At 36.0% G+C, this 15,891-nt stretch overlaps 2 protein-coding genes across 4 annotated transcripts in view; one reads left to right on the top strand and one right to left on the bottom strand.

The window, feature by feature from the left end:
• The first annotated feature begins 3 nt into the window (after positions 1–3).
• RSPH14 (radial spoke head 14 homolog) overlaps positions 4–15,891 on the top strand; it is a 62,054-nt gene continuing 46,166 nt past the window's right edge. The window contains exons 1-4 of one of the 2 annotated variants that reach the window (XM_071763236.1): positions 4–174; positions 581–989; positions 2,389–2,491; positions 2,675–2,793. In XM_071763236.1, the coding sequence (XP_071619337.1) occupies positions 677–989; positions 2,389–2,491; positions 2,675–2,793 (535 nt within the window). In that variant the 5' untranslated portion in view covers positions 4–174; positions 581–676. Of the gene's footprint in view, positions 990–2,388; positions 2,492–2,674; positions 2,794–15,891 lie in introns of both variants that reach the window. The other variant, XM_071763235.1, reaches the window with a different exon arrangement.
• GNAZ (G protein subunit alpha z) overlaps positions 7,070–15,891 on the bottom strand; it is a 42,069-nt gene continuing 33,247 nt past the window's right edge. For both annotated transcript variants that reach the window (XM_071763238.1, XM_071763239.1), the window contains one exon: positions 7,070–9,115. In XM_071763238.1, coding sequence (XP_071619339.1) covers positions 8,771–9,115 — 345 coding nt within the window. In that variant the 3' untranslated portion in view covers positions 7,070–8,770. The remainder of the gene's footprint in view (positions 9,116–15,891) is intronic.

The raw sequence follows: 15,891 nt of genomic DNA, 5'->3' as shown, positions 1-15,891 counted from the left end.
GCATGCCAGGCGGCGTAGTTTTTATTCACAGAGCGGGGCGTACGCAGAGAGCCGGTTGCTGTGGCATCCGGAGCACGCGGGCGCGAAGAGCGGCAGCGTAGCTGACAGGAGCCGAGGAGCGGGAAGAGGGGGCGGCCTGAGGCGGCGGCGCGTTGGTGGAACAGGGCACCTTTGGTTATTTACTCTGTTTCTTCTGTTCTGAAGAGAGACTTGTGGTTGTTTAGCAGTGGTTTTAACTTTGTAGCTCGTCTGTTTGATGTGTTTTTTCTTATGTTGTTTTCAGCCTTGGCGGTTGTGTGCTGGTCAGTGCGCCTTTTTCCGCACTGAGGGAAGCGGGTGGTCAGGGTTCACCGGTTCTTTCAGTAGTTAACGGATTCTGAGGGCGGGCTAAAACTAGTTTAAAAGAATGCTTTTTTTGAAAAATGGAGTTTTGTTTGCTTTTTTGCTTTAGCATTATTTTGAACCCCTTCTCTGGTTCAGGACATTGGACTACTTCACCTTAACCCTTTGAAGCACATTCGCACTCTTACCTTGCAATTTTAATCTTCCTCTCTTTTTAGTTTTTTTCTCTGTTCATTAGAGAATTGAGCCAGATCAGACAATTCAGCTACTGTACAGGCATTAATACTAATGACCATGAACCATTCCAGCCTTTTTCCTAGCTTCCTAACAATGAATGTGTGCTAAAATAGCATCTCTGGAACACAGAGCACTGGGGTTGTCTTCTTGGTACATTAGCTGTCCAGTTGGCAGGTACAGTCATTTTAGAGTATTTTTAGGAAAAATTGGGATGGCACATGCTCGTATCTCGGCCAACCTCCCTCCTGATATAGATCCCACAAAAGCTCCCATTGCCTTTGGGGCGAGGGCCCTTCCTAAACTAAATGAGGAGTTGCAGTCTCCTGAGCTGCTGACGCAGCAGCGGGCACTGATGGCACTCTGTGATTTGGTCCATGACCCAGAAAATGTCTACCAGGCAGTAAGAATAGGTAAGTAACCTGCTGTCGTGAACTTGTGTGCTACTTTTTTCTTTGCAGTATCTTTGGTGACACAAAATAGCCCTGAAGATTCTTTTAGGTTTACCCTCTACTTGTTTTGACTTTAAAAGGTGAATAGTATCACGTCATATACGTGGACAGTTACTTTAAGAGTGTCCTCACTTTAGAATTTATCAATGGCTGTAGGTTTTATCAACTCCTAAATACAGAACTAGCGCAGGATCTTTTCTTCTGTTTATTCTGAATTTTAGGTAACACCTATCATAGACTAATAAAATTAAAAAAGCTTAACTAGTCCAGTTAGAAACTTAAACCTCCCCCACCCCTATGCCACCTAGTTGACTTTCATCTGCATGGAATCTTTTCTAATCCTATTATACATGAACTTTTTAATTAATAATTAATAAATTAATGTTTAAACACAGTTTAAAAGTTAATTTGCAAAATCCATGAAGTCACCCTTTGCCTTTGCTTCCTTCATCAGTGACTAGCACAGCACATTCCAGTATAACTGCATATTCCAATGTAAGTGCACCACAGAGACAAAGCATCAGATTTTTATGCAAAACTTCTCAGAAGTAACTTAATTGTAGAATGAGTCTGTAATAAAAAAACCCAAACCCTGGAACTTCATGAGAAATTAGGATACAAGACAATATAACCATATGTATCATACTCATCAGGGTGACAACTGGGCACCACTATTTTCAAAAGCTTTTACTCCAGCATTTGGCAAAATTCTAAGTTTGGATTTTGAAAAACAAACACACCCAAACCAAAACTCTCCACAAAAAAACAAACAAGTTTATCTGTGGAATTTTCAGCTGATTGCTGTGTGTCTACATAGCTCTATGTAGATACTATGTAACTATGTATCTATGTAAGACTGAAAGAGTCCTCAGGTTTGCAACTAATTTTTTCTCTATTGACTTCCTTCATATTTTTTTTCCTCATAAAATATAGCAATAATAAGTGTTCAAAACAGTAAGTGCTGAAGCAATGCAAGATTGTTGTCCAGGTTTTGGGTTTTGTGCTGTGTGTAAGCACATCATCATTAGTGGTTTACTAAATTTATTTCCTTGTGTGAAAAGCACCACTACATGTTTATACATGGTCTAAAGAAAGTTTTTAAGAAATGTTGGTGCCAGCCTCTAAAAACTTGAACAAGTCATGTCTGTAGGATGCCATGACTGTAGCGTGGCATTTTTGCAGTAGGCTTTGACATCTCCAAGTTTCTTCCCTACTTGAGCTATGATAATAAGTTGCACTGTAAAGCCAAAACAAAAATTCTGATTGTTTGCACTTCCAATTGTGATAGAAAAATTAGTATTCCTATTTTAAATTAATGCTAAAGCTAAGAAATATTAAAATGAACTATTGTGCCCCATAGGATTCTTGGATACCTTGAAGACTTTGGTGCCACATCATGACAGCACTGTTCGACAAAAAACAACAGAAGTCCTCTCTATAATGGCTATGCATAATGTGGGCAGGTAGGTTTCAGAGTTTACTGACTGGTATGGGAAGCAATAAAGATGTTTCAGTGAGAAGTAGCAACAGGATTCTGTTTTGCAAGTGCAATGTAAATAAGCATATTTAGTTAAGATTAAGCTGCTTGCAAATATACTTGAGTGTTATGAAGCTAAGTTAAACCTCTTCTCCAATGTTATCTGTAGGCAAGGGCTGATAGACAATGGAGTAATTTCTGCCCTTGGTGAGCTCTTGGATGATCCAGTAGATATCTGTCGGAAGAACACACATCAGGTTTTTGAAATGTTGGCAAAATTACCTGAAGGTAGGGATTTTTTTTCAGTAATTAAGTATTCAAAAAAGCAAAGCAGATAAATTTTACCTGAATCCATACTTAATATCCTCCAGATTTATTTTATTCTGTTTTCCTTGAAAATAATCTTTTTAAAACAGTATATTTTCTCTTTTTCAATCATCTTAATTTTCTTCAGATAGTTTTCTTATGAGAATTTATTCTTTTGGTTCTCCAAACAAACTTTCAAAAGTAATATCTTTTATTCATGGAGACAAATACATTTTCTAAAGCTGTGTTCACTCTTCTAAAATTGGCAAGTTACTGTAGTAATAGAATACTATGCCAAAGTACAGAAACTGCTTTGCATAGACAACAAGTGCAATATCTTGGGTTAAAATGATACATCTGTGAATAGTCCTTTCTGTGTACTAGGGGCATGATCCTGCTAGATCTGTTGATTTTCATAGGTTTTACACAAGTTAAGGCAACCTGCTCAACACAGGTTGTGTGGACTGCACACTTAAATTTGTATTTCAGAATGTTGCATCAAAAAATTCACTTTGTCCTCTTCTATTCAAATGCTGTTCCTCATGGTGCACTGATTTCACAGCACATGGGATTTATGGAAAGTTTTTTCTGTTTCCAGATGTAAAAATTCTGTGAAACTTGTTTTATGCCTTCCCTTCTTCTTACACGTGCTGGTTTAAGAGGAGACAAAAGAGCATGTAAAGGCACCATCCATCATGCTGTGTTCCACAGATTACCTGTTTCAATGTGTCTTTGTCCTCAGACTCATACACCATAGTTCTTAAATATACACTTTGACATTGCTTTCAGGTGATAAAATTTTTTAAAAAGCAAACCTGTGTGTTATGCAAGAAATAATGAATAAGTTCACATTTCCTGATATTTTAATCAAATATTGGTTGCCCTTGGATAAAAATTGGTAAATGGAATTGGTAAGATACAAAGTTAAAAGTTTTGCCTCCAAAAAGCAAAAAAGACTAAGTGGTATGAAAAGAGGTCATGGAAATAATTGTGAAATTAGTTACTTGTTAAAATTTTGTGCAGCGATGCACAGAAATGCAAGAAATGCAATTTCCTTTTATATCCAAGTAAGGAGAATTTTATTAGAAACCTGGTATTTGTAGTATTAATACTTCCAGAAGAAACAAGAGTTTACTGGCAAGAATTAATGGGCATAGGGACAAAAATAAGACCTATATGTGTTCATTAGAGAGTAGAAGAGGGAGAAGAACCACCAGCAGGGGAAAATTAAGTACATTGGAAATACTAACAGCAAAACTTTCACTCTTGTCAAAATAATTAGTTGACACACAATGTTTAACAATGTTAGTGAAAGGGTGTTATGCAATGAGAAATAACCTGGCCAATTACAATAGCAAAAGTAGATCTAGGAAAAAAAATAAATTAATCTTTCACTAGAATATGGTTAATTCTGGAAAAGTTTAATAATTTTAATAATTTAATAATTATCTTGTCTTTTATGGGCACTTAATCCTTTTAGGCAAAGATTGAAGTGGATTGGATGGGGCAATGGATTTTTAAGCTTGCCAGAACCTCTATTTAGGTTTTGGCCCAAGAGATAGTATTTTTCCTACTTTACTTACCCTTGGTACCTCCACTGTTCTACCCTTGGAAAATCATAACTGAACGGATCTGTGGGTAAGGACTGTTGAGGATACTTATTCCTTTGAAACTTATTTTGCTGTATGGAGTGCAAAAAAACCCCACACAGATGGCGTTTTTATTGCAGCAGATGGAACATCTCTTCTGTGAATGTCATTGTTACCCAGGTGAAGTGAAAACCCAGCTGTATTAATGCAGTTCTTTCAGGTGGCAATGTGCTGCATTACTGATAAACCTGAGAAGTGAGAAAATAGATGCAAATTTAATTGCATCATTTATCCAGGTGAACAACTAAGACTCAAGGGTTTTCATTACAGCACCTGTCCTTGGACCAGGTTTTTAAGTTTTAACATGCCTGGGCCTTGGGTTTCTTATTCAGTCAGAAAATAATTATCTTACTTCTTTGTAAACCGTGATTTGTTTTGAATTTTGAATTCTTCTCATAGAAAGCAGAGTAACCATGAGTTGTTCAGAATACCAAGATGAAAAAGGAATTACATAGATACTTAATAGCAGAAAACATGATTATGTGAACTGATTACACTTAACTATTTATTGCTTTATTCTTTCTTATACCTATGCTTTTTTTAAAGTCAAGTAGGAGCACATGGCAGTGCTTCAATTTCTCTTCTCCTTCCCAAGCTGGCCACCATTCAATAAGAAATATAACTGCCTCCTTTCCCTTAGAAATGCCCTGAGGGCTTTGTTAAACTATCTGAGGTTCTCTACTTCTGTTGTAGGTTGCCTGTAATACTTATGTTGCAAGGACCTTCTTAGTTGAATAGTCAGTTTTTAATGTAAAATATTTCTCACCCTCCTTATAATTGGCTATGCTTTTGGGTTTTGGTTTTCCTACCCAGTTTTCTTACTACACTGTAATGGGGATGCTGGTGTTTTCTTGCCACTGCTTTCACTACTCTGCAAAAGCCACAGTACCATAAAAACTAGAGGAAAAGAAGGTTTATCATCTAATAGTCCATTCACTGGAAAGAAAGCACTGACTCATTTTATACATTTTTCACAATTCAACTGGTTGATGATAGAATATTACACGATAGAAAGCAATTTAGACTAGAAATACTGTACAATTTCTCACCTAAATGTTAGCAGCTTAATAGTAAATGAAGTTTATAGAATCCTGTTCTACCTCTCTGGACTGTACTAGCAATTACCATATATAGCTTTTGGTAAACTCACCAGGGTCAAGAGGCTTGGCTGCAGACATCACAAGTGGGCAATAGTGTCTTCTCATTTCAAGTAAAACCTAAATACTCTCTTTGTGGCATGAAGAACCTTTTATTACCTTCAAGGCACAGCCTCATTGGCTCCTTTGCCTCTCCTTCAGGTGAAACAGTTAGCAGGGCCTGCTTAAAGGGGCCCTGTATCTCCAGTACAGACATAAAATACCTCATTCAAATTAGACAGATTTTTCTCCTTTATCAATTATATCTGGAGAGTTTTAACCCTCAGAAAATACTTTTGATTATGGTTGCATTAAGCTAGCAAGGCTGAAAATGATTATTGCTTGAGCCACTAGCTTCAAGAGTATTGTAGTTATTTTGGCAGTCCCACATCATCATTAGCTTAAGTCTCCAGTTACTTAGAAAAAATCCAAGCTTAAATTTTGACATGCTTAAACAGACCAGAAGGATTCCTAAAGATGAGGTAAGAAAAATTAGGAGTTTTTGATGCATTCTGTAGAAATGCTGAGAACCAAACAAAGGAACAAAATATTTCCAGATGATCTCAGAAATTATTAATGGTGTGAAGGCTTTTAAGTCAAGTTCTGCTTAAACTTTAGGGATATTATTTATCTAGTATCCCCTAACAAGTTTTTAAGTTTATACTGCTTGTAAAAGATTTGAACCTTTTCTTAATGTACATCCAGACTTCTGAAGATTTCAGTAAGAGAATGTTCTGAAGAACCTTGTTATAATCTGAATGGATTTCAAGAAAACTTCAATGAAAATCCATCAGTAAGACCTATGGGGATAAGATCCCCTTATATAGTAATTTAAAATATTTCAGATTTTCTTATGGCCTAATTTTTCACAAGCATGAGCAAGAAAGAATTTCATATTGATTCTTGGAGACTTGCTGAGAGCTCAGTAGTAGAAAAAAAAAAGTGAACCTATTTCTCATGGGGTTTTCCCCGTTTTTAAATAGAAGTTTAGGACACCAACTTCAGGCACTATTAAAAATTTTCTATGTGCTTTACCTATATATGAATTTCTAAGCATAGACATCTGTGAAAAAGTGTCTGCTTGTGTACAGCAATATGCAGATAGGCTTCTTGTGTGCTTTGCAGATTCCACAGAAGTTTCTTTCCTGATATTTCCTGTAGATTTTGATCTATATTCTTTCCTATAATTGTTACTAACCATCTTCAAAAAAAATAACAATAACATTTATTCAGAATTAGTAAAGATACTAAATGGAAACACATCCCTTAAATCTGAGACAATCTTATTTAAGATTTTACTCTCTCAGACAATCTGAGAGACTCTTACTTAAGTTTGAAATTGGTAAATGTTGATGAATAAAATGTGGAAAAAGCTCTTGAGGAAATAAAACTCAGCAGTCTGTCATGAAGGAAAGGAAACTTCTAATTAATTGTCAAAACACTTATTAATGAACACATTATAGACACATTCAGTATCATTTGAATTATTTATTTTTTTAGTGAACAATTTAAATGTTGGTGTTATTAACCATTTTGTTTTAAATTTCTTAGAGCCCTTGGCAGAGATTTCTTGCACTAATCATAGTACGTAGGGGGAACAAAAGTAGAACATTATTTTCCAGTGTGCATATGTGTCTGTGTCTCTGTGTACTTATGTGCTTTACAATTATCAAACATATATTTACACACCAACTTTACAATTAAGTCTTTAAGTAGTCTTTTTTTATGGCAGGGGAAAGAATCAACTGACCAAAGACTTAGGTCTGTATGTTCCATTTGAGATTTTCCAGTATAGTCCCACAGAGCTTCTTATGAATTCAAACTTTTGCTGGGATGTTACTCCATCCAGTAGTGTTTCTTTATGAGATGAGACCTAGAGCTGAGGAATGCATCTCTTCAGTTTCCTTAACATCACTAAACTGTAAATAATTTAAACTATTAAGTTGAAATATCCAGACATTTAGTTATTGTTCATATCGCTCATCTTTAACCTTCTAATAATACATCACACTTTAAAAATAATTTAAAAAACAACAAAAAAAAAATACTTTGGAGGCTATATACTACACAATCTCCATGGCTCCCTCTTCTTGGGAAATCTGTTACAATATTACAGTTCCCAGAATGTATTTGGAGCAGCAAACAGAATTGTCCCTTGGCAACTTCCACATTAAGCAATCCAGACAAGACAATACAACAATTTTAAAAATTGCATCATGATTTACTTTTTTGAATGTATTAAAAAAGGAACACTAACCTGCTTCATAAGTAGAGTTTGTTGTTTGTGAACCACAGGATTTGGCAAAAAAAGATGTAAAAGAAGACTATTCTGATGTATAAAACTGTTTACCAGTAGAAGAAACACTGACCTTAATTTGGCCTATCCATAGACTCATTTCATGTAGTATTACTGCATATTTGAAGCTTTAAGGAGCAGACACAGCTGCTAGTCAATTTGGAACTCACAGAACAGTTGTGCACCATCGTTCAAGGTGTCCATGATCAACAGTAAAGCAGAAGTGTGTACATAGTATATGCTGTGAGTCATGTGCATACATGATGTATGTGTATATACTGTTTGGCTGCGTGTACCAATATTGTGGGTGCATGCCTATTCCCTACAACTTTAGGTAGCATTTTGCTTAAACTCTCCTGTTCTGTAGCTTTTGGTTTCCACTAGCTTTCCTCTCCAATACAACCATTCTGCTCCACACCCTACTCACTCACCAGCTTTAAATCGTCACGTGAGCAAAATTTTAGGACAACTGGATGAAGAATTATTTCTCACATAGGATATGATTACACTCCCACTGTAGGAAATGGAATGAAACAAATGGAGTAAAAGTGCAGTGACTGTGGTGAAAACATCTCCACAGAGTTATGCCTCAATCTTTTTTTTGTTTCTTTTTTGTTTGGGGTTTTTTAGTTGTTGGGGGATTTTTCCACTGGGTGTGTGTGGTTTCCTGGAGAGGAGGCTTTCCCTCTCCAGTACATAAATTTGTGAAAAATTACGTAGTGGGTTAAGGGGGCATAAGAGGAAATGTGTACATATATCAGATTCCCCCTTTTCTCTCCTTGGGCTACTAAGCATTGCCTCATTTTTTTTCCACTAGAAATGGATGTTGTTAGCCCCTTTTTTATCACTTCAGGAGAACAGATTAAGCTCAAGGATTCTTAGCAGAGGCCAATGTATTTTAGATTGTTCTGAATGATGACATCTGTCACTGCATCAAAGACAAACTGGATGTTACTGGTATCAGTGGCGCAGGTGAAGTGTGAGTAGATTTCCTTGGTCTCCTTGTTGCGATTTAAGTCCTCGAACTGGCGTTGGATGTAGACTGCTGACTCCTCGTAAGTGTTTTGGCCTTTGTATTCAGGAAAGCAGATTGTTAAGGGGATGCGTCGGATTTTTTCTGCCAGCAGATCTTTCTTATTCAAAAAAAGGATGAGGGAAGTGTTGATAAACCAATTGTTGTTGCAGATGGAATCAAAGAGACGCAAACTTTCTGCCATTCGACTCTGTAGGAGAGGAAACAACAGTGACAACAATAGTGTTTCAGCATAACTTTGGAAAGCATACAAAATACATTCGTGAGAAAAATCTGCTTTTAGAAACAGCTTTTGTTTTATTCGGTTCCTGATTCGTCTCACCTGATCATGAAATTTCAGGGACAATAATTCACTTCTTTTGTTACATTTCTCCACAGACTCTCTATTTTAAGAATATTTGGCAACTATAGAGGAAAATCTAAAACTGAAGATTTAGAAACAATAGGTGTAAGTTGGAAAAACGTGGTTGTGTTCAAGCCTAGGTTAGCACAGGAAACAAATTATTTAAATAAAAGGGATAAGTAAGGATTTCACACTACAGAAATATCCTGCAGCTAATTTTTTTTAAAAGATGGAACTGCTACAGCACAATTGTAGCATTGCATTGTTAGATGTACAGTTTTTCACACCATACATAATGATAATTTTTTTCTTGCCTTTTTTGTTTGTTTAATGGCAAGCTTGAAAGAATACATTCTGCTATAGTGGGACAACTTGTATGTTTATAGGTGCAAGCTGGCACATTTAATGTATTTCTATCTGCTGCCTTGAGCAGACAGACTCCGTTTATGAACAATTTAGGATGACCACTACAATTATTTATTTGGAAATAACAATCCAGTGCTGCTACAAACCCAGGGCAGACAGATCCGTTAGGGATCAGGGGCTGCTTGGAGCTGTCCTCCTGGGTCGCTGCTGGGACAGCCGGAGCTGTCCATGGTACCCAGGGCGTTTTTAGGGATGAGTTTATCGATCAGTTTACACCTAGAAATAGGTGTAAACAAATGTAACGTTTTGAACAGAAAACGTTATAGATTATTAAAATAAATATCACTCAATTACTTTCAAAGGTAGGTGCAGAAAATAAAAAATCGGGTGTTTTTGCCAAGGTTAATCAGTATTATCCAGTTTTTACAAGAAAATAATATGAAAATATAATTTAAAATTTACTTTTGATTTGGTTCTACTAGGGAATTAAAAAATATTTTTTATATCACTTCAAAAGAAATTTTCAAGAGTACTGATCATTACTGTTACACTAAAGCATCCTGAAAAAATTGACCCTTAAAAATGCTGAGTTGCTGGAATATAAACAGACGTTTTGCCTAAGATTTTAAAATTTCCCCTTATACTTTCCTCATTTTGTGTTAATATTCCTTTTTATTTGCTATGTATTGAAATGGTCAGCCACATCCTCTGCTCTCAGAGTTCCATGAAAGCACAGACTTATTTATTTTAGTGAGTAAATCTTTGTTTATAGATTAAAACTAGGGGGTTTTGGCAGTTTCTGGTTATTTCAAAAGCCCCAGGAGCACTGGGGCACACCACCATGGCTGGCACTGTCACAGCAACAGCATGTTGCCATGTTGGAAACTAACACAGAAGCCTCTTGAGGCATACTGTAATAATAATTAAAATGTTACAGTCTTCCTTTGCAAAGGTGGAGTTATGTGACTTTTGAGCCTACTTTATATACAGGTAGATTTATAGGTGTAAAAACAAATCCTTAAAAATCTTCTTGAGGGATTATTTTTTTATTTTCATAATGTAAATCCTAACAAAACACATAATCCCCTAAAAACTTGATAGGTCTGTTTCCAAATGATCTTGCTCTTCTTTCCTTCCCTGAATTTGTACGTAAGAATAAAACCATGAAAAAAAAATTAGCTCCATTGAAATGCTACTAATTGTCTGGAAAAAAGGTGTTCTAGAGCTAATAGAGGTTTTTGGCACAAATCTCAGAACATTCATGCCAACAGGATATTGCATTTTAAGAGGTTTGTGTTTATTACTGTATTTGGTAGTGAATCATAATACTGTCCCTCTACTACCAAATCCTCAGTTGGAGTCTGTAGTCCAAGGGCAAAAATCAGAGGGATAAAAACCTTCCATAAACTGTGAAATGTAGTGAGCATGTACAAGAGGACTGATAGTTTTAAATTAATATAAACTTGGTCATCTCCTACATATGTGAAGACAGGCTAAGTAAACTGTTGTAGCTGACACCAAGGAAATTTCCTTTTCTATGTAATATCATTATTATATTGGTGGGTATTTGAAAGCCATAAAAACTTAAACTAAACTAAATGGAATTTCTTTTCATTAAAGTGCAAATAAGGAATAATTTCCAACAAGATACAGGCTATATTACACCAGTGCAAGAAACTACGGTTGTGTGGTATAAATGCATTATATACATTGAGAAATGAACCCCCAATATCAAGCTCATAATTTAACTATAAAAGTAGGAAAATACATCACTAGAAAATGAGGAAATTAATCAGAAAGAAGTCTTCAAATAACAGTAAGATGTCATCCATATGACTACTACAGCTCTAGGGAGAGAGAAACAGGCAGCATCTATTCCATATGAAGAGCAGAACACTAATTGAAGTAATTCTCAGAATTTGTTTTAACACGGAGCTACAAAATACACTGTTCCACCTCACTTTCTATGTGGAATTAAATGACAAACAAGTAAATCCAAACCAAAGAGAAAATAATATACATTTATAAATATTCAGTGGTGGCTCATGATCTCAGTGCATCTCGTTTTTTACAGCCAGATAACATCTTGGTATGTCTGAAAATCTTAAATAAGAAGTAATATGTCCACAGTTCTAAGATGAACTAAAACTGAACTTAAACACTAAGTTTCAGGGACAATAATTCACTTCTTTTGATACATTTCTCCACAGACTCTCTATTTTGTGACACTAAAACTGAACTTAAAGATACATGATGTACACACTCGTGTGCTCCTGTCCTAACATGACAGGCTTGCTTCTGGTGGTCTTCAGTATTGTAAAACTACTGACATATGACAGGGGAAGTGAAGTTGAAAGGGTTATGGCTTATCATAAAATGTAATTTACTGTACAACTCCCAAAGGAGTTAAAAAAAATTCTCTTAATATGAAGGAAAAATAAAGGTAGGAAAAGGCATTCTTCTCTGCAGTGTCTTTTCCAGTTCAGGAATCCTGAAGCGGGTAGCTAGTCAGGTGGTTAGGAAAATGTGCTGCTGTAATTTCATAATTATACACAAACTGGGGTATAAGAAAGATAATGTCACCGACTCATCCAGATGGCCTTGTTGGGGGCTAATTGCAAATTCTTCTCTGAGCGTGAGAACAAGGAATTAGTTGCTTAAGGGAAAGAACACGCTAAGGAGCAGATGGCTGCTTCTGTTCTTCCAATAATTTGCAAACATACAATCATCCTTGGTCATCCTCTGGAACAGGAGAAGTGTGCTTAGCAGCAAAGAGTTCCAGAACAACTAAGAGTTTTCAAAAGGGAAGATTCTATTATCAGGATAGCAAGTAATCAGAAAAGTCACTTGGCAAATAAAGCCAAGTTGGAATGTAGTAACTCCACAGGTTTCACATGAAAGCTTTCTGGTCACAGGAGAGCTTGGAACTTGAAAGAGAGAAACTATCACAGATAAGGGAATTAACTGTCATTTCTACTAAATACCTAAGATCTTTCAATCATTATTTTATAATAATGGTTTATCTTATTTTCTACTATATTAGAATCTTTAGGTTTTAGAATTAAATAGTTTTGTGGGACTGTGAAAACTAACTAAACTAAGTCATATTCCTCTTGTGTAAAAGTTAAACAATGATGAATAAAATTGGTGCAGTATTGGTAGTGTTTGCTTCCCAGAAAAGTGAGAAAATCTTTAAATGCCAGTAAATCTCAGAAGACCCAGTGGAAGCTGTTGCTTTTTCCTTGTGATTGTGGTTGGCATTTAGCATATGCAGGTAGCTACTGGCTATTTCACAAAGTGGCATGAATCTTTTCTTCCTGTTTCAAATGTGGTGTTTAGACATCCATGACTCAATGCTTCCTAAGGAAACCAGGAGAAACTTAAGTATTTGATGAAGAGGTGGTGAGGTAAGAAAGTAATTGAATCCATTGGATGTAAACATTATTTTTTCCTTAAGATTATTATGCAAAAAAATCAAATCAATCCAGAAGTAATGACAGTCTACAAAATAAACAAAGGAAATACCATTTCCCAAGACAATCATAACCAGAGCAATTCAGGAATTCAAACTATGTTTGAATAAATATATAATGGAAGGCTGGAAGAAAGAAGCAGCATTTTACAGAAAAACATACAGAGGAATAAGAAAGCAAGAGGTAGCCTGGGTAAATATATAAAAGCTTAGATTGGATGCAAGTTGAAAGATCCTTTCTGTCTAGCAGTTATGCATTCCTGTTTGAGTGCAGGATGAGAGACACTCAATTTTTTAGAAGAAGACTATTGTATGATTCATCTTTTGTTCAAAGAAAGAAAACTCCTACAAAAATGCTCAGGTGGCTGTGGGTCTAAATGGGGAAAGAGGATGATAATTTCATGAGTTACAAAAAATAATTGCCTTTATCTAAAAATCAAAAAAGAAGAAGGAACATCTGTTGGAGAGAAGTTAATAGAGTTAGTCCAATCCACTCTCAATATGTATTCTCAAATAAAGCAATTAAGAAATGCACTTAGGTAAGACTAAAAAGGTCCTGTGTACATAGATGTTTCTGGCACTTCCCAGAAGGGTCAGAGTAAACAGACAGAAACAAGACAGAATTGTTTTGCCTTTCCAAGTCCTTTCTTGCCAATCCCAGGATCCCAGAATTTTCCTGGAATATGCTGGCAATTCTAAAATGAAAAAATTAGACAGGGTGACATAGAAGGGTATCTCCTTACTAGCAAGGAACATTTATAAACTACTGATTTAATTCCTCATTATTTTAAAGATTGTTTATACTTACAGTTTCTATAGGAGAATATATAGCAGGTAGAGGAGCCAATAGCCAATATCTCCTTCTCAGAGAAGAAAGGGAAAACAAACCTGGCAAAGTGGTTCTGCAGCATGCTCTCCTTCGATGGTTTTCTGTGGAGTATTACTGCTGTCTTTACAGAAAACTTTAGATAACCAAATCTGGCAATATGAACAAGAAGTATGTGAGGCCCTTGAGTCTTGGCTATTGTATAGGATGACAATGAAAGCATTATGAGTATTTTATCATCTAGGAGCTCTGACTGGAAAAACAATGGTAGTGTTACTAAGGCTTACTGTGGACTAGACTAGAGGAAGCAGATTTAATTGGGAATATTACTTAAAGAGAGACCTGAAAGTTTATCTTTGAAAATTGATCCCTGCAACTTTTTAGGAGTGCACTGAAACAGCAGGTCTTGTCTGGAGGAGTACATGATAAGTGCCAATGCCAGAGTAGGGTAAGCCACTCTTTAACACTACCAAAACTGTTTAATATTTCTGTACCAGGAACAATACAGATTTGATAATCTTAGTAAGTACAGTCTGACACCAGGCTATGATTATACTAAGGACAGTGCCTGAGCTGGGAAAGAAATTTGATTACATTTCCTGACAGAAGAATTAGATTTTGAGCCGGGTGATTTCCAAGTAAAAGAACAGAGCAACAGGTGCTTCTGCTAGGACTTATAAACTAAAAGAAACCCAAAGGAAAGATTTATGGAAAACTCTTGGAAGAAAAGAAGAAAAAGTTACTGAGTTCAAGGATCATGAAGAATGGGACACTTCAGCATTTAACAGAAATGCTAGAAGATCCAGGTAAAGGCTACTCCAGTGAGTCTGCCCTGGTTTTAAAGGCTGTTCTACAGCATGGAATGGGGCAGAAAAAAAGTGAAGTAGTTGGAGTTACTGCTTGTGACTGCTTGTGACACGTAGCTTCTAAGCAAGCTGAAGTACAGGAAGATAATATCCAGAAGTCATAACGTGCAGAGGTGTGATATTTATAATTTCTCATAAGTGAATTACAAGTCTAGAAGAAAGTCCTAAAAAAAAAAGGTGTGTTCAGGAGAACAGAGATATGGGGCAGTCAATGTTGGTCCTGTGCCTGATAGAAAAGCAGCAACGTTTCTGGGAAACAGCAAAAATGATAGATTGACAAAAGAGATGCTGCTGCAACTAAAGCAGGCCAAAAGAAAGTTAAGGTCACTATGGGCCAACATTTTGAAACAGGCCTCCTTTTAATCACTAAAGTGGGTGGATAGCTTATTTTTTCTCCTTAAAGGAAGCTTGCTATGTTTCAGCTGTTCAGTAAACAGCTGTTAGCACTCTCCTTCTACTGCCTCACAGGTCAAAGCTCTGTGTTATAGAAGCTTCTTGACATAAACAGATACGAGTGCCTGCATTGTGCTTCTCTGTGTGTTATTTTGAGCAAATAGTTTTAAGAGGACAGGTATGCCATACAATGAATATAAGAGTAAATCTTCTGTGTCTTTGACAGTGACAGAAAGTTTTTTCTGACTACGAATTAAGATAGTTACTAATTTAGTTCTAAGAAGTAAATTAGCAGCATATAATACCTGTACTTGCCTCAGGGAGTGGGGTTTTTTTTGATAATTGTACAGTATTCAATTCTATTATAAGATGGTTTTGTATTATATCATGCTCGTTTACAACCCCAAAGTTCTTAAAAATATATCCAAGTAGAATGAACATCCATACTTCAGTTGTAAATACCTGGGTTTATTATCCTTAAACTGAGTAATATATATGATAATAGAGGCCAGCTTTTTTATTCCTGGCAACATATTTCAATTGATTTAAATGCTTACTCATTGTTTCCAAGTGAAGTGGGTTTTTGCTGTTGTTTCTTTCAGACTTTGAATTATTTGCTTAGCTCAAGGGCAAAAGGAGCATGTTAGGTACATATCCAGCATAGCTGAAATGTCTCACAGTTTTACAAATAAAATAGTCC

The sequence above is a fragment of the Heliangelus exortis genome, chromosome 19 (assembly GCF_036169615.1).
Source record: "Heliangelus exortis chromosome 19, bHelExo1.hap1, whole genome shotgun sequence".
Taxonomy (NCBI): Eukaryota; Metazoa; Chordata; class Aves; order Apodiformes; family Trochilidae; genus Heliangelus; species Heliangelus exortis.
This window is presented reverse-complemented; position numbering and strand designations above follow the sequence as displayed.